A 25,795-nucleotide genomic window follows, 5' to 3' on the forward strand; every position below is an offset into this window, starting at 1 on the left:
AATGGAATCAACCGAGATGTCTGTGAATTAAAGATGGCACCGGACACATTTGGTATCTTTGGAATCTCCACTATAATCTAAAGTGCTGGTCTGCGTGTTTGAACGATGTATGCACCAGCAGGTCAGTGAGGGTAAAGGGTTTGAGACGTGATGCCCTAACTTCACAAAGCTGCTGTCACTTGGAAATCTAAAAACTCGACTGAATTCTAACAAGGATCTCACTCACTCACTCACACACACTCTCACACACAGACAGACAGACAGACAGACAGTACCTCTTTGAGGTTGTTGATCTGCTGTATGTAGCCGCTCTGGGCCGACTCCAGCTGGCTGATGTACCAGTACTGATCTCTGCACTTCTGGAAGAAGGTGGGTGAGCGAACCTGGTAGCTGTACAGCACACATACATCAAAACCAATGACACAGTGTTACTCTATTACAACAGAACTGCTTTTCTGTTTTTATTTTTTCTATAGTGGTGCAGGTGAGCATGTGCTACAGGATAATGATGGTGTGTCTGTGTGTGTGTGTGTGAGCCCACCAGAGGACCAGTGTGTCGGTCTGCATGTTCAGGTAGCCCTCGCTGGCCAGGAGGTCCAGTCGGAAGAAGCGGTTGTAGCCCCAGCATTCACCAACCTCAAAATCTGAGGCGAACTCCCGAATGATGTTCTTGGTTGGGTCACTGGAGGCCTGATGGACCATCTCCACACGGTACTCATACCTGCAAAGAACCAAGATAACATCACTACACAGGAAAATACACAATGAGAGGTGTGAGGAGAAGGAATCCAGGAGTTTCAGATGTTGTTATACTTAAACAGCTGATTGACAATGATGACTGATCGGATATTTCACTTCACAAAGATGTGGTTTGTTTTTAAACCTAAAAGTCTGAGCATGTGTAATATTTCAAAAACATACACACTCGTATACAGCTGCAAGTGTCAAGGGATGTATACTGTGTATGTATACTTATTCATTTAAAAGCAGCCTTAAAATATTTCCACTGGAATGCTGCCATCCAATAATGAGTACTGCATCCTTTATAAAATAATTATTTATGTTTTTTCCTGTGTGCTTATTGTGAATATTATTACTATTTCTATGCCCACAAATAAAACCTTTTAAATAAGATAAGTTAGCCACAGGCTTAACAATTAGGAAAAAGGAGAAATATATAAAGATTTTGGTTGAGAAATGTGGGGTTTGACGGTAAGAGAGAAAAGCAAGGACAGATTTACCTAAAGAGAAGTTTGTAGAGAAAGAAAAGAGATTTATGATGAAAAAAAAAAAAAATATATATATATATATATATATATATCATACTTTGATGTTTCAGGGAGTCCAGCAGAAAGTTCCAAGAATACAGACAGGTAGTTTCCACGGACCACACCATTTCCATCCTGAGGAAACACATTACAAGAGTTACTAACAGAGACACATGCACTGCTTTTAGGGCCTATGCAAAAGTGCACCATGAAAAGCAAACATGTGCAGCAAAAAAACATAATGGTGGTGGAGAGCAGCTAATGATGGCTCACAGTATAAGTCCTGTTTCCACAGTACACATGACAGGAAAAGGAAAGCAGAATAAATAATTAATGAGCATCTGACTGAATGTAATTATTCTTGTAGGCTATTATTAGTTTATTTGGTACATAAGTTCACTCCTCAACTGGAGCCACAAGCAAACCAGCAGTGTTTATGCGATGGAGAGCAAATACAGTTGTTGTGCACTTCCAACATACTTCATAAATTATTCTCTATTAAAGTGAAAGAGAGGGAGTTTTTAAATTTATGAAAAAAATTTAAAATTAAAAATTGTCATCATTCAGTCATTGGGGGGGTGGGGATCCTCTTTTAGTGTTTTTTTATATACCATTGCTCACCTACACATTACAACCTAGACACACCTTTTGGACACAATTTTCCCCATCCCCAGTGTTCAGAGAGAAATGCTCAATGTCCTAAACTGTCCTAACAAATTATTATTACCAGTATTAGCAACACCACCATGGATTTAATTGATAAGTGACTGCAGTTGCAGTTTTACCCCAGGTGATGTGACAGACTATTTCTTAGCTCTGAGCAGTTGAGAGGAGACTCCAGGAAGTTACTGTGCCCAGTTTTCGAGGTTCTGGTAGGTTAATTTTGTTTTCGTTGTTGCACAGATACAACCCAGCTGTTTCCTCCTGTCTCCAGTCTTTATGCTAAGCTAACAGGCCACTGGCTATAGCCTTATATTTAATGAACAGATATAATAGTAGTATTGATCTTCACATTTAAATCTCCACTAGAAACCGGATAAGTTTTATTCCTAAATGTCGAGTGAGATTGACATTTGAGAAATAGACCTATCCACATTTCTTCATATGGGGAAGATACTGAAGAGAGGAAATGGTTCACTCACAGGGTAGACTTTAAGTCTCCAGCAGAGCCCAGATATCTGTAGAGGAGGGCTATACACTGGGTCAGCCCGCTGCCTCAGGGTGCTACAAACACACAAATATCAAACAGATTCATATCAAAACTTGTGGATAACTTGGCAGCTGTAACAACACTATGTGTCCTGTCTGGAGCTGTGTAAATTCCATTCACATTTTGCTCCTCGCTTTTTTTTTTTCATGCATTACTTTTTGGGGCCCTGCTGGGGCCCTCCAACTTTTAACAACTTTTGAAGTGGAAAAAGCTTGAAACAGATTCAGTGGTGGGTGGAACTGCTTCAAGGTGCTCCTCATCTTCTTTGTCAACAACCATCAGACCCCACTGTCTCAGTCATTTGTGTTTTAGTAACAGCTGCTGCTGTCTGTGTAACTAGTAGAGGTAGTAATGAAAGATGCATGTAATGCAGCAGAAGCTGCCCAGCATCTAATACGAATTTTACATATCATATTTTGCATATCATAATTTCAAGTTACATCAAAAATCTGACCTACACTACATTAAACATTTATATAAACAATTATTTTCCTACTATTTTCCTACAGATTTTCACTTGATTTAAAACATCAGCCACTGAAAACAAGTGTACATACCCCTGAAGGTGGGGATATACTCAAAACCAACTATGAATGTCGACCAACTATGTCTTAAGGTGAAAGAGTTTATAGCTGTTCCAAACGACTACACACAAATAAAAAAGGTGGAAGTGCTACACCCTCCCCGAAAAGCAAACTTAGTCAAACGGCACTGAACAACTGTCTACTTCAAACACTGTCAGCTTTAGACCATGAAGATTCATGACGAGACAAGACAAAACCTGCGACTACTTGCAATGTTTACACTGTTGCAACCAGGCGAGACAATGTGTCGTCTCTATAGCAACGACTCTGTACTTTCGTTCTAACTGCGGCTTCTCAGGCGTTTTTGTAGCTGGATACTTAAACATAAAAATATGAGTAGTGATAGGCAGTTACTGGCTCTAGTTGCAGATGTATTGCAGCAGTATTGATGAAATGGCAAAAATATAAAAAAACAAGAGGGTCATGAATTTCGTGCAAACACCCACACAATGTGCAATGTGACAAAGGGCAGTTTGTTTTTATATCTTGTTTGAGTAAATTAAAAAAAAAAAAAAGGAACAGACACGGCTGTTCCTCAAACAAATTCATTGTTTATCCAAGTTGATCCTTTCTTTCCTCCGTCCAAAACTCATGTCATTTCGGCTGTTTGTAACTGACTTGATCAGCTGACTTAGCTATGAGCTGATTGGCTGTTCAAACAGATGACGTGCTTTCTGTTTTAAAACCAGCCACTGGCGATATCACAAGCTGAGTTGCAGGCGACTTCACCAGCCAGCTTTAGGTGAGATGGGCCAGTTTCCACCACTGCAACTTTTCCCTGCAACAGTCTAAAACCATTTTGTTTCGTCATGAATCTTTGCTCTCAACTCGCCTTAAAGATGTTGTTTAAAGATTGAAGGAGCTGTCTGAATCTATGACCACAACAGAAAACCCCATTTTTTTATTATTTACTAAGACACACACACGCACACACACAGCTGACAAAACAGTAAAATAGTACTGAGGCCATTTCTAATTTATATTATCTGCTGCAGCAGCTATGGCTAAATAAATCCCTACCTGAAGTTGACCAAAACAAAAGTGCTGGAGTCATAGGCAGGGACCAGCTCACTGAAAGCACAAAGAGGAAGGATGATTATACACAAGAAACAATGAATAAAGCTGTAATTCGCAGTCACTGTCAGGCTATTCTATTCTGTCTCATCATCCATTATGATAACAAACTGATGAATGAAAAACTAATTAAAAGATTAATCGTTAATGATAATATTTGTTTAAATGCAGCCATAGCCATGATATTTTGTTACACACCTGTTGGGCCATGAGACTTAACTTGACCTTTCCTGAGCAGATTACCTGGTGAAGTCTGGAGGGACCGGTGTGGTTACGAAGGACTGCATGGGTTTCCGATGGACCTGCTGGAACATGAGCAGGATCTCTGGGCTCTTGGAGATGAGTTCACTTTTACTGCAGGAGTGAAGCTGTTCAACACACACACACAGCAAAATCATAATGTTGTGGCCACCAACACGCAGCTAAAACATCAACAGTGGCACGTTGTTACAGCTGAGAAATAGGCTGGCACATAACCCCTTGTAAAACGCAGAATTGTTTTTTCCACTTCAGCCTTAGAACAGATTAAACAGTTACAGAGAAGCTAGTAGGCAGATTCTGTCATGTTTGGACAGAGCCAGGCTAGCTGTTTCCCCTTGTTTCCAGTCTCTATCTACATATTGAAAGCAAAAACGTGAGAGTGGTATCAATCTTCTGATCAGCAAATGAGGAAATATATTACACAACAAACAAAACAACAATATGCATTACAGCAAAATGAATGGACGCTTTGAGGTGCTGCAGACTACCAACCTGATGCTCCACCTCCTGCAGGAGAGATTCCAGCAGCTCCGTCTCCTGGGTCAAGGACGTCTTCTGGCCTGGTGGGGAGGAACACATTTCTATTTTCAGTGTACTTGTGCTGAATGTCAGACCTGATGGAGGTTGGTGAGTGCGAGTGGGTGGGCATGTGTGCAGGTTGTGTATGTGGGCGCTGAGTGCATGCATCCACTCAGTCCAGATAAATATTTCATATGTACATTACCCATTGCTATAAAAGTCGTCTCTCACTGCTTTCAGCAGGGAGTGTGCATATTTTGTAGGTTAAGGTCTCGACCTTCAGACAGTGGATATACAACATTGATGGTTTACTCTATCTGTTAAAGTGCTTTTTGTCTTTTAAGTTACATTCAGACATTACATGACATTAAGGGAATGAGCCAAATGTGTGCACAGTATTTGGCACCGTTTTAAATTCATCACAGGTGCCACAATGTGATGAATAAATTCTCTTTTTAATTCCTTATTACTCACACGCTGCATTTTGCTGCGCATTCATTTATTCACCCATGCAGGTGGCATGGAGGAAAATCTAGGGAGGGACAGCTGGTCCAATTATTACTATGGTTGGACAAGGTGTTTTTTTTTAATTACCTCTTCTGCTAGAGCTGCACCATCAGGAGAAAAAAGATTTTTAGCCTGATTTGATATCTGCCAAACAACAAAGTCTCATTCACATTTTTTTTGTATGACCAAGATTAAGTTAAGTTAAATCATGATTTAGTGAAGTAGCAGTTGTTAAGATATAAAAAATTCATAAATATCAATGTCTCTAGCACAAAAATAATCAGTGAGAAAAACTACCCCCTTATTAAAACCATTACTGCATGCAAAGTCCCTGTGTGTAAACCCAGAATCAACACGGCCGCATTGTGGCAGTGGTGTGTCCTGGAGTCCTACCCATGAGGGTGATGAGTTTGTTCTTGAGCTGGTTGTCCAGACGAGCGATCATCATTTCCACTGCGTTTCTGATCTCTCTGACCCTCTCATCCTTCGCTCCCCTGACAGCCTCTACGTTCCTCTCCTGACCCAGCAAACACACACGCGCACACACACGCACACACACGCACACACACAGCATATTTTAACAGATATAACAGATGTCAGATCTTAACTGAAATATTAATATGTTATTGCCATCTAGTGGATATAAGCAATACAACAGACATACTCGCTACATTTTTAATAATTTCTGAAAAAAAGTTACTAATCACTCACACATTTACATGTTTACAAAAATGTATTTCATGTCCTGCCTCATGATGCTCAACTAAATGAAGTGGTAGTTGAGTTACTTAAATAACAACCTTGGTGACCACCAGTTGTATGTAAAGCATTTTTCTGGCTATTCATGCTGTAAGTAGATGACAGTTATAACACGAAACTTCAGAGGGGACCTGACTGATGTTTGGATGATCACTGTGGTCTCTCAGAGTTTTTTCCTCTTTTACCCTGTACCAGAAACAAAACAGAGGTTGTTTCATGTTTTATTGAACTTATTTTATGTACTTGTGACATGCTAATTTCTGTAATGTTTGATTTGTTTCATTGTTGTCTTCAGAAGGCAGAACAAGAAACATATTTATTATCTCTCTCTGTCTCTCTACATTTAACCCTGTGCTGCTGATGCCTCCCTATCACTGTGGTTGCTTTCAATTCAGACTTTAGCGGTTGCAGTTACAGAAGTGTTTCAGAAACCTCTGATCCAGTAAAACTGCATGCCTTGTGACACTCTGTATTATTATTATTTTATATCTTATGGCAACATGTAAAATTGCACATTCATTACTACTCTTTGCTACCTTTTTGTACAGAGCAAATTCAGTGGAAATCAGCCCAAAAGATTATGAGATATTGGGTCTCATGCAAGAACCACTCACATGAAAAGATCTGTTCTCAAGTGGCACATACGAGTGATTGATGACAACTTATCACATTCAGCAATACGTGTGTCGATTATGCTCATAATCATTTTATGGCCAGTTTGTGCATTTAAGAAAGTTTGGGGTGAATTTTCTTGTATGAAGCCCGCTGCATGCACACATGATAATTTTTCCAGAGGGTGGCGCTACAGGAAAGCTCACAGTGTCCAAAAGAGAAAGGTTTCAACCTCTGAGAAGGGTGAATGTATCCAGTAAATGTCATGGCCATTGGTTTTTAGATTTTGACATTTCTTAATAAAAGCAACAGGCAGTCCTCACCACTTCCTGCACTAGACTGATAAGCTCCATGAGCCGGCGGCGGAGTTTGGCAACCTCCTCCTTCACCTTGGTCACATGCTGCTCATAGATTTCCACCAGAGGCTTGAAAGTGTGGCCACCGTGCTGGACAGAACAAAAACATCAGTTACTACATTTCAGTTTCAATGTGAAGATTTACTGCCTTCCTCCGTCTCACCTCACTGTAAGTTGAATATTTTGTGATTTTGTAACAAAACAAGTAATGTAGCATTAGGAAGCTGTAATATGCATTTTTTTTTAATATTTTCTGACATTTTAATCGATTACTTGAAAAAAGTTTCAGTGGAAAAATGCCGCCCCACTTTTTTTTTTTCCAATGATTATTAGGTGTTTGTGGCTTTGCATGCAAAGTGCAATCTAAAAAAGAAAGAAGTGAAACGTTACCATGCCTCCCCACAGAGCACACTGATGACAGATGCATTTCTTACAGGTCCAACAGAAAACACTCAGCTTCTCATGGTGGTTCTCACATCTATGGAAATCCAACAACAGGATCATCAGAGGGAAAGAAAAAGATTTTTAGGAAACTTTTTTAAACCTGTCAACACTCATTGTGATAATATAACTAGGTCACCCCAAAGAAATCTCACACCAAATAAAAGGAAGTGACAAAGCCACTCCTTGATGAAAAATATATCTTAATAGGTCATATAGACTTCCCTCTCAGACAGGACATCACCTGAATGTTTAAATACAACTTTAAGACAAAACAGAGTGAAAGAGCAGTAGGAGGTGCTCACTTGTCCTTGTCATTGTCCTCATGCTTGGTGAGGCTGCAGAGCTGCAGGGTGTCCAACTGCTGGGTGACCTCCTCTGCCCAGCGACAGTTGACCAGCTCCCTCAGCTGGAGCGGAGCCCTGTGTGTAGAAAAACACATTTTTATTTCTTACCTCATACCGAACATCTCACAACAGAAGAAACTACTAAACAACAAATTACATTAATTTAAGTTTTCTAAACATTGTTTGTATCCTCTATTTTAATGCTGGTGGATGGATGTATGCGTGTGTGTGTGTGTGTGTGTGTGTGTGTGTGTGTGTGTGTGTGTGTGTGTGTGTGTGTGTGTGTGTTAGATAATAAATAATAGTGTGTAGGGCTGCAACTTACGATTATTTTTTCAATTAACCTAATATTTTTTTCGATTAATCCTCGAGTCTATAAGTAATAATGAAAAACAGTGAAAACAGTGAGAAAATGTCCATCAGAAGTTCTGTGCAGTTTGAACACTGACAGACAGTATGGAGGGTTGCAGAAATGTGTTAGCTGCAGCTTACCGACAGTGTGGACACTGGGCTCTCTGCTCCGTCAACCATCGCTGTAAAACAGGAAATTTCAAATTACTAATAATTGTGTCTAAATACAATCAGTTCAAAAGTGCTGCTATTGTTAAATAAACGTGATTCTGCAACTGGCAATACTCTTATTATCACTAAAACCCATGATGATCAAAACCAACAATGAATTGATCCAAACAATTATATGTGCAGCCAAAGACAGACATATCCTATTCCTCTGTGCCATAGAGATCAGTTGGTGTCCAAAAACTATTAAAAAACACATTATTGAGCTACACCAATGTACTGGGTGACACATTCCTTCATTATAATGATCACAACTACTGTAGTTTATTTGACCCCATCCCATATACACTGTGCTGCTGCTGTAAATACTCAATAGAGCACCAAATTATATTAATATGCAGCTGAAACTAATCTGTAACAGATGCACTATTTACCCTGTATGAGTGATATTTAAAAGAGGTGGGTCATTTGGGTAGGAAGTGAGGTCTGTTTCTTTTCTTCTTTTTTTTAAACCCATCTCTTGTGAGTAAATCACTCCCTCATGTTGACTTGGGCCTGTTCAGGGTGTACACTGTATATTCACCCTTCCTTAAAGCTCAAATATTAAGCTTATATCCGTTATACATAAAAAGAATGTGGGCTATCAAATTTTATGCATAATTAAACAACTTTGTGTATTAATACCAGTATTTACTACTAATAGCAAAATACAGAGTGGTGCTGTGAGAAGAACATCTTCTACTCTCTGCCTGGTGTGAACAGACTTACTCGTATGCAGCTGAAGCAGCAGAGTTTGGAGCAGTGAGGGCAGAGGCGAGCATCCCTCAGTTTCTCCATGCAGATGAAGCAGCGAAACACCTCAGCGATGCTCTGCACAGGGAGAGAAGATGAGATGACGACTCACTAAAAGCTGCACAGATCACCGAAGAGTCAACAACACCCAACGTCACTTAGACACAATGTCAGCAAAAAAATTGTATGTTTTAAAAAGTTTAGCAGGTTTATTCCAAAGATGTTTTAATGGGTTATAGTGGATTGTAGATTTGTACTTAATGAGTATAGAGTAAAAGAGATGTGTAATTAAATACTAAATCCTAAACCGATCTGCACTGAACTTGGTGGAGAGATGAGACATGGGCCAGGGAAGAACCCATTACATTTTGGGATCATTTCTTATGAATTCGAATTTTATTCTGAGGTCTGGTTTATATTGTTTAACAATGGCCTTGGCAGTGCACTGCGCTTTCTCAGTGCCCTTCTAGTTTCTCGTGTAAAAGAGGTCTTGATATCAGTGGGTTTACTTGATTAGATTATGTTTATGATTAAAATAAGTAGACTTATGTACTGTATTTTCCATTTTTCAAAGGCTTCTGTCACTGTGGTGGTTCCTAACCATCTGCATCTTTGATCATGATGTTTTCTACTATTAACTACTAACAGTAGTTTAAGATTCTTGTGAGTCTGAAGGCTGAAGGCAGAAAATGCTTTTTAGTTTTCAATATGAAGATGATATATTTCTGTTTAGTTACTGTCAGTCACAGTCATTGTTAATTTGCCTTTTAACGTTAATGGTAGTACAAGCAGAGAGTTTCAGTCACTAGCTGTGCACTGAGCAGATCTGGTCAAACAATTTTACATAGATTTACATACATACATCAGCACAGGACAGTTGCAAGACACCACATAAATAACACTGAGATGTTATGATAAGTTCCAGAGCTTGGATGTTCTCCCTCTCTTGCTAACTTTATAACTGGATTTTGACTTGTAAGTATTTGATAATATTGTTGAAAATGTGTCGATTCTCAGATGCACTCATGCACACACACAATATTTTCCATAACTGGTTAAAGGTCTATCAGCCTCCAGCCATTGGCCTAATCAACGGATCCAACTGACTCACTGTCTCAACATCTGATACGCTGTCCAGCTTTCAGACAAACACTCAGGCAGTGAACATTTAGGATCTCCAGCTGCATGGCCTGATGTGTGTGATGCATACCTCAACACTTTGTTCATCCATGTCAGCCAGTTTGAAGCTGTTGATCTCAAGGACAAATCAAAAGCCGTCGTAGCCAGTGGTCTAAGAAGAAAAGTAACGTTAGAGACACTATAGTTTGGTTTGGTAATCCTTAACAAGGAGTGGTATTTATGCTTTTAATGTTTTCTAAGCAATCACAACAATACTACTACATTTCAAAACCATTTAGGTCTCCACCAAAAACATTTTCATTATTGGCTGACCTGCCCATTATTTTCTCATGTATGTCAGAAAACAGTGAGAAATGTGCATTAAAATTTTCAGAAGCCCAAAAATTATGTTTGTTTTGTCTGACCCAACATCCAAAAGCTGGAAGCTTAGAAGGCTTTTGTTAAAATAGTTTCATTTTACTTTTCTGTCAGTCAACTGATCAATCAATCAATTGTTTCAGTTCTAAAACATTTCTCACTTTCAATTGCATTACTGTGTGTTGATCACTTCGGGAAAGTGAAATACAAAAAGACAAAAAAATCACAGTTTCACGTCTCGAAGTTCATATCATATAGAAGAAGATGAACTGAAATAAACTGAAACCGTTCGTTGCCTGGATGGTATGAAACAAAACAATAAACAAATCTGCAGCATATTTTACATCACAACTTTAATAATTCTTTTAAGTCACTTTTCATATAAATATGACAAACATTCATGGTTCCAGCTTCTAAATTGAGAGGATTTGTTGGTTTACTTTTTAATTATTATTTTAATACTTTTTTTTTATCTATTTTTAATAATTTCGAGTTTCCAAATACTGAATGAACAAAATTAGCTTTGAGAAGGTGTCACTTTGACTTCTGAGTAACTAATTGTGCATTAGTCACTATTTTCTGAATGATCACAAACGAACCAATCAATCAGTTATTGGAGGCACATACAAAGTTGTAGTTGCTTTTCTATTATGCATGAGTGACCATAATCTAATGATATTATACATAATAGCCACAGTCATAGGGTAAAGTTTTCAGTAATGAACACTTTTATTCAAAGCACATTTACCTGATAATACTTATATTTTTTTTTATCTTGAATTCAGGACTTATTTTACACAGGGCATTTGAAGTACACACCATTTGCTGTTTTTAAAAAAATACTACAATATCTGAATGGTCCTTCATTAAAAAAAGCACAGACCATTTTACATAAATGCTACATTAAAGCTACAAAACACAGTCTCCCCAGCCAAAAGGTGCTGTCATCACCGCTAGCTTGTGTAGTCAGTGCCAGCCAACACTGAGGCCCAGCATCAGCACACACACTGACAGCTAACCTCACCGGGTGCAGTCATGACAAGAGCTTATATTTTGTGGTATATCTATTTATATAAAATTAGCGGACTCGGAAGAACAGAACATATTTAAATAAAAAAATATGAGGCTAGCTAGCTCGCTGGTATTAGCAGGATGGCTCACTCACCTTCCCAGACTCGGCTTCGTCTGTCACACCTGATAAGCAAACGACTGGAAAAACGGTGCTACATTATATATTACATCTACTAGCGCACAGCAGGGGGTCGTCTCCGCTGGTTTAGCGACATTCAGAGACTAAAATAAAGCTCGGTTCCGCTGTGTGAGGGCAGAAGTGACACTATGGTCCACAAGGGATGGAAAAACGCCTGGTGTTTTCGCCCTGAGTTGGAGATGTAGCGGTAGCGCCTGCTCTGAAGCCGTCTGTCCCCTAGCAATCACCAATCACACGGCTCCTCTTCTTCTTCTCCGTATGTTATCGTTTCGCGTTTGTCAGACGGATGAAGGAGCATTACCGCCACCGTGTGACCGGTCACGGGATCACAGAGGAAACCGGGATCTGAAAATGATTGAGTAGTCGATTGGCAGAAAATTTATTTGCAACAAGTTTAATGGATGATTAACCATTAAAGTATTTTTAAAAAATCTATTGCTATTTTTCTCAGTTTTCTATGATAGTAAACTCAACATCTTTTTTATTTTTGACTGTCCGATAAAACAAGAAATACGAATATGTTAACTTGGGTTTCAGGGGATAATAATAATAAATAACTGCTGGTTTCAGCCTCACATTTCTATGGTGGAGTTACTAATCGCCCAATGTTTTCTTTGTGTTAATGAGCCCATACTTGACACGCAGAACTCAGCTCAACTTTATAAACATGCAGCTCAAAGTGCGTCACACAGCGAGACAAATCAATAAAAAAGAACAAAAAAAAAAAGAAAGAAAGAAAGAAAAAGAAACTATAACAAAGGGGCTCAATAAAAAATAAAACGATTCAGTGGTACCAAATTTCTAATATATTTATGATTAAGCAAACTATATAGACTTAAATGAAATGGAGTAAACCTGGAGCTTTTGAGGATCCGGGGCCACAAGGTGCCACTTTACCTGGATGGCAATCTGACCTTAGTCCAGGAGAGATAAATAAATGAATAAATTATCAAACTAAATGTTTATGGATGAAGATAACTGTTACACATAAATACGCATCAAAAGTTCAGTAGATTAATGTAGTTTAATATCTTAATAAAATCAGTACTGTGAATCACAACTGTTTGTAAAAAGTTACGTATACTTAACTTGATTACTACACTACAAAATGTTGGCTTACTTTGTCAAAATTATGACAGCCTAAGTAAAAATGTTGACATTCAAGTGAATGAGAAAGTGGTCTCAGACTTTTGGAACCACAATATATGTGAGAATTTCTATTTAATTTGATCAGTTTCACTTACTGTATCAAAATAATGACTTATGTTCTCAAAATGACCTTGCTCTCCCCATCACTAACACACATTGAGTTATATCAGGTGTAAAGAATAATACAAACATCTTCTTGTTATTCAAAGTACTCTGAAGAGGACTCTGTTCAGCCAACACACACAGTGCAGTACCCCATTGTTGTTTTATGCAAACAGTCTGAAGCTGGCTAGGACGCGCAGAGACATATGCAAATCAGTCAGTGTGGGGTGTACTGCAGAGGTGAATGTTTCTCCACTTAGGAAAATGCCGATGGGCAGCTGTGGATTTCCAAAACTTTTTATCCTAACACAAGCTTCTTTTTGAATAATCAGGGAGACGAACGGGAGCTGGAGCAGCACACACTGTTTACCTGAGGTGAGTCACTCCTCCAACACAGCCTTGTCAATGACTTTTTAATATTGTCACTATTTCATTTCACACAGAAGCTTCGTTTTAATAGGAGCGCATGTGTTGCATGATTTTTCCATACAGTGACGACTGTGGTAGTGCTTTATGGGAATATCTGCCTTGCTTATGAATATTACAACTAGGGATCACACAGGAGTGTGTACAGTTTGTGTGGTGGTGTGTGGAGGGGAGGGCGCATTAGAATAAACTCAAGATCATTTTCCTGGGTGGCCTGAGTGCTTCATTGTCCTGGTAAAGTTACAATCCAGTAGGAAAATCAGCTATATTTATCATTACAGATATTAAGATGAGCACAGACGCCGTGGAACAGTCGGACGCTCCAGCTGAACAGGCAGGTAAGGACATTACACCTTCATTATGGTGCAAGTTAACACTGCTGAATCATCTGAACAAGCAGATAAGTTCAGTAGATGTGACTCAGGAAAAGTGTGCCTGTGTTTATTCTGCTGTGTTTATTCTGTCACTGCTGGTGATGCAGGGGTTTCATAGAAAGAGTTTGTTTGTTGTCTTTATATTTGAAAAGGGTGAAAGGTTCATTTTTAAATTTTTTATTAGATTCGTTTCTTTAGAGTCGTATTTTATCTGCTCCATTGTGAAGAGTATATTATGGGAAGCTTACCTGTGTGTCTGTTTATAATGTGTAAGAGATATCTGGAAAAGTCATAAAATTATAGTCTGGATTATCAGAGAGGATAATTGTCGGCTCAAGTACACCAGTGAAATATGTTAAGAAGTTTTAGTACACACTGACTTTTTGGCTGTAGGTTTTTTAAACTGTTCAGTGATCTTTGCTGCTGCAATTTACATCAGGTTTTAGAAACGTTTGCCAAGTTTTCACATGCTGTCTGATTTCACCAGACAGCACGCTTTAGACAACACAATATTCCTCCTACTGATGCCTGATATGGTACAAATAAAAGCTAAAGCAGCAGCATTTTGACTTGCTCCTGTTTCATAGGTAGCCATATGTGTGAGTGTGTGTGCGTGTGTGTGTGTGTGTGTGTGTGTGTGTGTGTGTGTGTGTGTGTGTGTGCGCGTGTGTGTGCGTGTGTGTAGACATTGTGGCAGTTGGCTTCTATACCAGGATGCACCTGAGGCTGTTTGCCTGCTGCCCAGGGGCTGAGGATGACAACCAGTAACGAAACAAAACCAGGAACCAGCAACAGAAAATGTGGAACTTTTATTAGACAATGTCTGTGTGAGAGAAGTGAACGGCTGTGTTTCATGGAAGTGCTGAATGTCAATGCTTTTATATGATCAGAAAGACTTGTTATGTGATCAGGTGTCTGCCACAGCAACATTTATTTTCCATGCAGCTTTTATCATTAGTCCTGGCCTGGTCTATTTTCAGGAGGCTTTAACGGTTTTATTTTAAAGGGTTGATTCACTCAAATAAAAAAAAAGTTTTTGTTTTTTTTTTTACTTTACCTCTGTTTATATGTGCAGATGTTTTTGGTTTTATTTGTCTGGGTGAGATTTTTGCCTCCATCCAATACAATGGAGGTGAATGGAATATAATCTGTGGTGTTCCCAACAATGAAAAATAACATTAAAATTTTCAACAGCAAATTATAAATTTAATTCACCTCCACTGCACTGGTGTGCAGGCAGAAATATCAGAGACTAACATGAGAGCTGAGTGGGAAAATATGGGGGTTTGGTGTAATTTGGGTGAATTGACCCTTTGACAACGTTTTGAAATCAGCTAGCAGACAGCAGGGGAGAGACACTTTCACTGGACACTGTGATAGTCCCAGCTCTGTGTTCATAGCTGTGCTCCAGTGTAGATCAGGAGGATCTGCACCTGCACCTGCTCTCTCTGTCCAACTGTATTTCCTCATAATTATGTTTACGTACATTTTGGAAGTGTTCAGTGATATCATTTTTTTGTTTGTTTCTTTTGCACTACATGGAAGTCACTCAGTGTCAAGGCGGATGGTGACCATACAGAGTGCACTATACAGTATAATACCAGAGACCAGAGTTATTGGGGTTTTTTTGGTTTGTTTTGTTGTTTTTGTTTTTTTTAATCCATAGTCCTTTGTGTGGTTCGATTTAGGCAACAAAAGCACTTTGGGTAGGCAAAAGGCTTTCCTTAAACCAAGTGCCTGAACATAACAATAAACAAGCTGAAACATGCTTAAGTTGCTAAGAGCCAGTGAACCAACTCAGCCAACATTTTGCAGATACATTCAGTATTTTTTGTGACTTTGCAGATATGTGTGTTGAAAATGTTTCCTCACTGTCTTGATGAAAACCATGATTCAGACAGACTCTTAAAATTAGCTATTTGCTGTTGCAAATTAAGATTCAAATGTAATTTCTAGGAGGCATGGTTGCTTAGGGGGATTTAACACAGACAACAAATACTGAACTTAAATCATTCAAATCATTCATGTGCTGCTCCACACCACTGTAAAAACCTTTCACATTTAATTTCTGCTTTTTTTTCTGATACTTTCCCTTCATCCTGTTTTGGTAGATTTTGTTTGCTCCAGAATCTGAAACTGTAAAAAAACTAAACTGTGTAATTACACAGAATAGTGCAGAGAAGCAGAACACGCTTCAACAGTATCACAAACTGCATCCAAACAGTTTCAACAAAAACTGAACATTTAAACTTTCATGAAGACTATTGTGTTACTGCATCAGTTTTAGCTGTGTGTACCTAATAAACTGAGTGCATGTCCAGTATAGATGGTATAGAGTCATGGCTATCTGTTTAGTTCTTTTTGGTTTCATACTTTTTCATTACTAAAGACATTAACACTTTGTTTCCTAACAGGAAAACAGGGTATGTTATCAATCGAAGTGACTGAGTGAATGATCATTACACACCAAATATTAAGCTAGTTCAATTTCAAACATTAGTCCAAGCCTGAGGTGAACACTGGAGAGCTGATACTTCAGTTCTGTCCCTGTCCCATACTATACTGTGGCAGTATGCAGGTTTATGTGGCGTGTTCTGAGCAGAAAGAGGACAAAATGAAGTATAAAGAAATCACTATGCTGGATATTTGAGGTTGCTGCTGATGTCCTCTATTGCAATGCAATGCACAAAGGAAACAGAAAAGAAACTCACATATGGAACAGATGGTGGAGAATCAGCTCAAGGCAGATCTCAGAAAACAAACAAACGAAAAAAGTATTAATGCTTAAGAAAGACTTGTTGCTCTCACTTTCTGAAGTTTGAAGTCTGGTAATATTCTATTCATTTTTTATTTTAAATAAATCACTTGAAAAGACCAAAACCAACAATGTGTGTATATCGCCAAAGCCTGATAGCTTGTTCCTCTGTGCCTTACAACTGCATTGTTGTTTAAGTACTATTAAAAACACACGAGTCACACTTTTTCACCAAGGGACATGTTCTTTCATTACCATAAACACATAGTGCGGTTTATTTTGACTGAATGCCATATACACCATCCTGCTGCTGTAAATACTCACTGTGTATTAATCCTCTGCTGAAAATAGTCCCAAAGAAGTGCACAGTTTCTGTCTAGGTAATGCTTGCTAAAAACTACAAAAACTAAAAACTACAGTGCACTGCTTTTTTTTTAGGAAATTACTGAGTAAATTCTTTTTTTATATAAAACTATGTATTTGTGCCTCACTTTTGAAGATTTGTCTTCACTAGCAACTAATGGGCTTGGGGTTGAGGGCCACAGACAGGATCCTGTAGGCAAGTCAGAAAGTATAGATAGACAACTAAGATAGTACCAGCCACTGGTGAACATATTGCTTAATTTACTGCAAAACAGAAAAACGTAGTGATTTTTTTTTTGTATCATAACCCCAAAAACGGTGTGCTATGACAAATATTATATAGTGCTTACAATATACAGTACTATAAATGTATCTAGAATGAAATTGGGAAACAGCTTCTGTGACTGACTGTTCGCAGCAGAAATGTCATATTCAGCCCTGAAGACTAACTGAAGTCAAATAGATAATTGTGCCAAAGGGATGATATCACCCTCCCTGATCCCAGTGTAGCTCATGTGTATTTTGTTCACTTTTACAAAAACATACAAGATTGAAATGACGAGTTGAAATAGAACATTTCTAAAAGGTTTTTTTGTGCGTGTGTGTGTATGTGCTTGCTTGTATGTAACCATCGTTTCCAGTATGTGTGCGTGTGAGTGTGTCAATGTGTATGTAGACAGAGCTCTAATACAGGCTTCCTGCACTCAGAGCTGATTTGCATGAGTTGATCATTTCCATACTGGAAGTTTGGCTGTGAAGCTGGTTGTGCTGGGAGAGCAGAACCATAGTAGGGTGGTGGTGAAGTGTGTGTGTGTGTGTGTGTGTGTGTGTGTGTGTGTGTGTGTGTGTGTGTGTGTGTGTGTGTGTGTGTGTGTGTGTGTGTGTGTGTGTCCAGTTGGGGGTGGGAACGTGGGGTGGAGTGTGTGGGGGTTATAGGTATATTTGCATTGTGCGTCTCCATTAGCTCACTGCCTCTCTCTCATACACACACAGTCCCAAAAGCCCCATTTGACATTCAAATGATGCGAGCTTTATCCAGTTTTATGAACTCTCCTCCTCTATCAGCTCCCTCCCTGTCCTCACCACATACACTCCACAACGAATGCTGTATATTTCAGGAGGAAAACTGCACTTCTTGAAAAGACTTCTCAGAAGTGTGTTTTTCTACACACTACTGTGTGTGTGAACTATCAGTTGTGGTGTATGAAGTAGTAAAAGTCTTAATGCCACATTGAAAAATAAAATACCCTATTACAAGCAGAGGTCCTGCAGTGAAAATGTTACGCAAGTATAATCAGGAGAATATACTTAAAGTAGGCTATCAAAAATATATATACCCAATGCAGACAAACAGCCCGTCTGACTATTGGCCTATCATCAGATCACTATTAATGTGTAAGCAGCATTTTACTGTTGTAGCTGAGGTGCAACCAGTTTTTGAATATTTCATTAATGGCTGCAACTAATGGCTATTTTCATTATGGATTCATTTGGTTACCATTTAAAATAATGATAAATTATTGCCAACAGCCAAAATGACACCTTCAAATTGCTTGTTTTGTGTAACATTTTATCTTTGGATCATGTTAGAAATAAATGCACTTACTTTGACACATTTTCCTTCAACTGGTGCATTTTGTATATCCATAAATAAATCAAATCAAATCAAAAACAAACTGCTCAGAAAACTGCTGCCAAAGGCCAAAACATTCGGCCTTGTTTTGCAGTAATTGTTTTCACTCAATTTATTTTGAAATAAAATTAGATAAAAATCCACTGATGCAGTCTGAAAAGGATGTCATTGAAGCTGTAAAAAGAGAAAGATTTAGTGGTGAAATAACAGTATAAACACATGTAGCTAACACAGAATGCTAACAGACTAAATATGATTGTTATATGTTTTAATTTATTCTGAGTCAAAGACCATAATTTTAATAATCTGAATCTCTCTCTCTCTTTTCTGACATTTAGGGCAAAACGGAATCGACTTCAATCGACAAGTGAGTATCAGAGTTCAAAATAACTTCCTGCACTTCCTTAGTTCCAATTCCTATGAATGAGGATTTCCATGAATGGGGTCTCTGTCATCAGCAGGCTTTGGATTGCTTTGTGTAACATGTAGTAATCTTTTCCTGTTTGCAAGCATGCTTAGGCCCTGTTCAAGCCTGGCATTGACATGCGTCTCAGGTGATCCGATCACTAGTGGGCAGCTCTGAGTGCGTCAGTTCACACCTGGCATTAGAATGCATCTCCACATGTGTCTCTGGTGACCGTTTGGGATCAGATCTCGCTTTCCCGCTTCATATGCAAATAAATATGTACATAATTTCTGTTTGCAAACACCAAATGTGTTGTTGTTTTTAACGGACGGGAGGCAGAAATGCACTTCCTGGGCTTCGTCTGCCAGAAATTAAAAGAAGAAGAAGGAATCAAGTCAAAAATCGAAATATATCTCTATGGGCTTTTCAAAGTTTTCAGACAGCCACTAAATTAGTATGAATGTGGTCACTCAGACCACATTTGGAGTTGGTCTGGGAGGGAATGTCAGTGTGTCTTGGGTGCATTCACACCTGTATTTAGAGCTGTCCACATGTGATCAGGTCACATAAGACACATGTTAATGCCAGGTCTGAACAGGGCCTTAGACAAAGTGATGTTTGTATCCAGCACAGTGGGTGAACCTCTGATGATGCCTTTTTAAGGACAGACATGGATCAAATTTATGTCTTAATCTTTGGCAAAAACATGAAGTAACTTATACACATGTTGCTACACCATCCATCTCCATCAGTTTTTGTATGTTTGGCTTTTATTTAATGCAATTTTTAGAAGATTTTACTCAAGTAAGTGTAAATAGTGCATCATTTGAGGACTATTTTCGGTGGTGGATTAATACACATTTTGTGTTCTAATGTAGTGGTTTCCAATTAGTACTTTCAAACCCCTTGTTGAAAGTAGTTTTAACCAAAGAGTGAAATTGTCTATGAAAAGATATTTGATTTTGAAAAATTGTTTAGGCTCATTGCAGCTGTGTGGCTCACTCATGTGTTTTGAAAGGTGATTCAAACAATCGAGCTCTGACACAGAGGGATAAGATCAATCAGACTTCAGCAGATAGGCAATTCTTGTTGGGATGATCAATTCATTGTTGGTTTCATGGGATTTGTTGAAGAAAGAAAAATACAAAAGATCACAAGACTTTAAGTCTGTATTCTTTGGAAGACTTAATAACGAAGTTCAGTTGGAATATAAACAGCCCAGAGCCATGTGAATGATACCAAATGTACCTTTACCCGAGACATGAGGCCCAACTGACTTTTAGATGGCTAACATCCCCAGGATAAACTACCTGCTCTCCCCACAGACTGTCAATAATGACTGCCATCTCTTTATAAACATCTCAGATGGTTTGCAGCTATTTGGATACTTCTCCAAACATTGTTATTGTACCTTTCTTTCAGAGCTCATGCTTCCAGGAAGTGCCATGGCTTTCAGGGGTTGAAGGGGATGGTGGCGAGGGGAGGGGAGAGGGGGAGGGATATTTGCATACTGGCTTGCCCAAGGGGAGGGAAGGAGTCATCACTCTTTGTCACTCTTTGTGTAATGTTTAGTAACCAAACTGGTCCTGGAGTTACTGTGTGTGTGTGTGTGTGTGTGTGTGTGTGTGTGTGTGTGTGTGTGTGTGTGTGTGTGTCTGGGGGTGTGTGTGTGTCTGGGGGTGGGGTTGAAAAGGTACATGCAGGAAAGGACACGATTATTTACTAAAAAAGTCCCACATGCATGTATGTGTATCTGTGTGAGATTAGTACAAATCATCCAATCAATCAATCAATCAATCAATCAATCAATCAATCAATCAATCAATCAATCAATCAATCAATCAATCAATCAGTCAATCAATCAATCAATCAATCATTATTGTTTTGTATTGTTTGTCTCATCATTTATGTAGCTTTAGTTTTAATATTTATGTATGTATGATTTTCCATCAGGTAGTTATTGTAACACTGAAACATTAAATATGTATGCACAAGTTTCCCATCCTCTCAGCTTTTCTAAAATTTATTTTTTTAATCTGTTCATAAGTAAGACAGTTAATGCTGTGCTTTCGATGTCTTAGATAAAGACAGAGGACATCAACGACTCACCTCATACAGCTTCCTCGCTGAAGACATGTCACCTGACACAGAGTACTCCAGTGCATGGTCAGCTCACTGGGGTAAGACACAGACTCTGGTTATTTTACATCTAAGCATGTCGTCTCTGAGTTTATGAGCCTTTCATCAGAGTCGGGCTTTCACAAAGGGGCAGTGTTGGAAGAACTATTCAGATTTACTTCAGTAAAAGTAGAAATACAACACCGTAAATCTTACTTAAAGGAGCAACGATCAAAAATGTTGTATAACATCTGAAAGACATTTAACAGCCCACTTTATGGACTTATATCTCTGCCTGTGCTGTATCAGTTTTTGCTATTTTTTTTTTTAAACCTGTCTCTTGCCATTCCCAAAACTCTATGTACGTGCAGAACAGAATCACTGCAGTCCCCCGTTTCAGCAAGACACTTTGAAGACACGAAGAAATTTGTACACATTGTCGGTCACTTGTACGCCATTTTTTCATCGTACACACGTGCTAATAAGACTTTATGATGTGCAGGAAGGTTGTTGAAATTGTTATGTAAGTGGAGTACATGCTGTATATGTTGTCAGCTAAATGCAGAATGGCCCCTCTCAGAGTGCAGTATATTCTATATATATTATATCACTGAGTTATTATTGCAGATCCATGTAAGAAACATTGTAATTGTAGTTTCCATGTAAAGGTGAGTTAAGACTAAATCTTTTGTCGCTGTGTGTTTTGTTTTGCTCCAGGAGCTCACCTCTCTCCACACCATGCAGCAGCTGGTTCTGATGCCACCGTCTCACCTGTCTTCTCCCTCCCCTTTTCTGCTCTCCCAGAGCCCCACCAGTCACCAAGGTGGGGTCTTAAAAACAACTTCCACTGCAGAGAATTAATTTCATTCAGTCCCTCAAAATGTTTCTTCTGTGGTCAGGATTTCTGAAAAAAAATGGCTGGTCGGGATGAATTTGGGGGAAATGTGCATAACATCAGGGCTGAGTCATATGAAGTAATATAATCCACAGATTATATGATGCAGTCATACAAAATGGTATTTTAGATTTGATTCTTCAGCCTAATGTGGATTCAGTGAAGTGTGTAAAAGCAGAAAAGGAAAATAGATGATATTGTCATACAGTGTGATTTGTCCTTCTTTTTTTTTTTTTAACTAACTTAAAAGCTACTCAGGGAGAAAATCAGAGGCTGTAGATTTCAATGCATCATAACAGCTCAACATGAACTTGTCATAGTTTGTTACTTTAGAAATTACACACACATGTATTCCCATGGACGAATGGTCAACTGGCAAGATGTCTTGTTATTGAAGGAACTTTTTAACTTTTATTGAAATGCACTCATTTGTTTTCTTTCTTTTGAGTGGGAAGTACAGAGTCAGGAGGCTGTTAGCCTAGCTTAGCATAAAGACTGGGAGCATGGCGGAAACAGCTAGTCTGTCTTTGTCCAAAGTTAAAAGATGAACCCTGCACCACCTCTAAAGCTGCATGTTTGTGATGTTGTACCTTGTTATGTTTAATCCATACACAAACATAAACATAAAGACTATTCACAATTATAGGGGGGGGGGGGGGGGGGGGTGAACAGCAGTTTATCCATTCACCAAGCTCACCAATTGAGATGTCTTTAATTTGTCCATAAACAGAAATATAAGTACTACAATTAGTGGGAGTCTTGTTGCCACAAACAGATAACTGATCAAAAACCTGCTGTTTTTCCTTTGCAGCTCTCCTGCAGCAGAACCTGCTGTCCCTTCCTAGCCAGAGTCAAACTAGTCTTCTTCAGCATCAACCTGGACTGGCTCTTACTCCACAGGTAAATCAAGACCACTTCCTGTCTATACACACATCGGCCCAAAGTGTAAGGTTGCAAGAATGTGACATTGGCTAATGTGACGTGTGCTGTTTAAAGCAGCTACAATCAATATTTCTATATCAAAAATGGATATCATGACAACTTGTATGTGGAAAGTGTCGCTCATAGTGAAAAACCCACAGACAATTCAACCAACTCTGCAGTTCTCCTCAGCTCAAGGGAGCTTTTTGGCATTTTTACTCACCGGTTTGGTTTTATATCCTGCAACTTTACTTTTGATTTACTGTCACCGCTCTCAGCAGGCGAGACTTGCTGGTGAACATAGTGGAGCATTTAGCAGCTAAACAGCCAGGTATTAACATCTGGCAAAATTGTATGCCCCAGAAAAGTAAACACCTGATCATCACTTCTTTTACATCACCTCAAACTGAAGATCTTTTTTTTCTGTGATGTTTGTCTGATCCAGGCTATGAGTCGCTCTGGTCTGGCAGGGTCATCTATGGAGACCCACATGGACATGTCTCACCTACAGATGCCCAAACACATGTCGGTACCACCACAGGAAGAACCCAGTGATCTGGAGGAACTGGAACAATTTGCGAAAGCATTCAAACAAAGACGCATCAAACTGGGCTTCACTCAGGTAATGAAAAGAAAGAACCCCACTTGGTTTTCCTTTGAAGACCCTGAAAACTGAAAACAAAAATCTCAATCAGCTTCCTTCTGGTGCCATTATGGTCTTACATAAGTACATCATTTTCTGCCAAAGTTTGGTCTCTTCACATTTTCTGTAATTGTGTTTTGAAATGAGCAGCGCTCAGTTGGAAAAATTATGACATCTATACACTTCCACACACCAATCAGGAATTAGCAACGTCCGAATGAAATTTTGATGACAATTGTGGGGTTGATGGCTTATGCTGAGAGCACTGTCAATGAAATATGATTGAACCACACCCACACAGTCCTCATGAAGCAGATTTACTTTCAAACCTAAAACATTTTTGCTTCCATATGTCCCAGGTAGCTCCCTCAGGTTTTATTTGTTGTTACAAGACCTGGGTTACAGTGCTGAGACTTATAGGTAACTCTTTTTGCCCCACAACATACTGCATGATTCTTTCCAATTTACAGTGTAATTTTTTTGCAGTATTATTTTTTACAGTGTACCAGTACAGTATGTATCGATACATGTAAGTAAAAGTGGACAAAAGGAATTATTTGTGTGCAGGGTAGTTGTTGTTCAGCAGGTCTTATTGTACCTGGTAATGACAGAATAAGAACCTGTTGGTTAAAACATACCTACAGTATATGTTCGTTTGAAGTTCCCAGATTGTTACCCCCTTATTCCCTATGTCCACATCTTGTTCCTGTCAGTACGTACTGTACTGTACCGTACTGTACTGGCTGACTGTTACGACCAAAGGTTACATGATGAATTGATAAGAATTGCGATGTATATGGCGGGTCATAAAGTGTTAACCTTTATTACAGCTTTGGTCTTATTTTCATATTTGCCATCATGCCTGTGGCGACTGACTGTACTGTTACTGTAGTTGTGTTCACGCATTAGATTATTAGCGGCATTTCAGATGTGTACACCTTCAGTTTTCATTCTGAATAAAGTGGTTAAACTGTTGACTTGTTTTCAACCTTTCTGGTTGTCTCATGTTTGTTGCCCCGCTGGACCTGTAGCAACGTCACTGTGTTTCCAGATCTCACTCCAACTACTTTCATAGGCTAAGTACAATGATAACCTAAAGGACAGAGATGATGGACAAAACTGTGGAAATATGAAGTTGAAATACACAAGAATGATTCTTTAATAATAACTACATGTTGGACCTGTACAAATACTTAACAATACACATTTGGTACTGCTTTTGCTTGGATCCGAAATTTATTTAGAGAGTAATGTAAAGTGATTAACCCTCAGAAGACAATACATTTTTCAGAAGGATGGTTTCATGTTTGCAGTGATCAGATTTAAGGATCTATTTAGGGTTCAACTTTTGTTTCTCAGTCTGGACTGACACTAATGACGTGAGATGTGGTTGAGAGCCCTGGAAAAAAGATAGTATCTAAACTAGAGTTAAATTTTTTTTGTCAGACTGATCAAATAGGCTTAACTATGTGCTAAGATCTACTTTTGACTTTTCCATGCAAGGATGATCATGGTTAATGTGTGTGTCTGTGTCTTCTACCACAGGGAGATGTTGGCCTTGCAATGGGAAAACTGTACGGGAATGATTTCAGCCAGACCACAATCTCTCGCTTTGAGGCTCTCAACCTCAGCTTCAAAAACATGTGCAAGCTCAAACCTCTTCTGGAGAAATGGCTTAGTGACGCAGGTACATTTCTATTTTTATTACAGTAGCACTGATGATTTTGGCTTGATGTGAAATCTTCTCTGTAAGTAGAATTTTAAGAGGAGCAACAGAATTAAAGTAAAGTATTTAACAAAAATATTATTTCAATCCAGACATCTTACTGATCTTCAGTATTATCAATTATATTATATTATTTTTTATATATATTATATTATATTATTTTATATTATTAGATGTTAAATAATAATACAGATGTATGTATCTGTAACAATTTAAGGCGACAGAAATATAAAAAAAAGAAAAAAAAGAAAAAGAAATAGTTTAAAAGTTTGAATAGAATACCTGCCAGGATGAGACAGGTTCTTCAATGGGCTGTTTTGCCTGCCCC

At 38.7% G+C, this 25,795-nt stretch overlaps 2 protein-coding genes across 2 annotated transcripts in view; one reads left to right on the plus strand and one right to left on the minus strand.

Annotated features, from left to right (window-relative positions):
- Positions 1-254: 254 nt before the first annotated feature.
- trim37 (tripartite motif containing 37) lies at positions 255-12,152 on the minus strand (the record flags this gene model as incomplete). The annotated part of the gene is made up of 15 exons (XM_023421406.2): positions 11,912-12,152; positions 10,460-10,540; positions 9,226-9,327; positions 8,431-8,471; positions 7,897-8,013; positions 7,541-7,628; positions 7,118-7,240; positions 5,817-5,940; positions 4,890-4,957; positions 4,380-4,504; positions 4,083-4,133; positions 2,411-2,492; positions 1,327-1,403; positions 542-721; positions 255-390 (listed from the first exon to the last, which is right to left on the minus strand). Coding segments are annotated over exons 2-15 (1,335 nt in total), but the record flags the coding sequence as incomplete, so codon positions are not given.
- Positions 12,153-13,465: 1,313 nt separating this feature from the next.
- Positions 13,466-25,795, plus strand: part of pou2f3 (POU class 2 homeobox 3) — an 18,036-nt gene continuing 5,706 nt past the window's right edge. The window contains exons 1-8 of the mRNA XM_023421497.2: positions 13,466-13,582; positions 13,915-13,971; positions 19,097-19,125; positions 21,246-21,344; positions 22,000-22,105; positions 22,989-23,077; positions 23,544-23,720; positions 25,287-25,428. Coding sequence (XP_023277265.1) covers positions 13,923-13,971; positions 19,097-19,125; positions 21,246-21,344; positions 22,000-22,105; positions 22,989-23,077; positions 23,544-23,720; positions 25,287-25,428 — 691 coding nt within the window. The 5' untranslated portion in view covers positions 13,466-13,582; positions 13,915-13,922. The remainder of the gene's footprint in view (positions 13,583-13,914; positions 13,972-19,096; positions 19,126-21,245; positions 21,345-21,999; positions 22,106-22,988; positions 23,078-23,543; positions 23,721-25,286; positions 25,429-25,795) is intronic.

The sequence above is a fragment of the Seriola lalandi genome, unplaced genomic scaffold (genome assembly GCF_002814215.2).
Source record: "Seriola lalandi dorsalis isolate HSWRI2012SDOR001 ecotype SW California unplaced genomic scaffold, Sedor1 jcf7180002054672, whole genome shotgun sequence".
In the NCBI taxonomy this organism is placed as follows: Eukaryota; Metazoa; Chordata; class Actinopteri; order Carangiformes; family Carangidae; genus Seriola; species Seriola lalandi.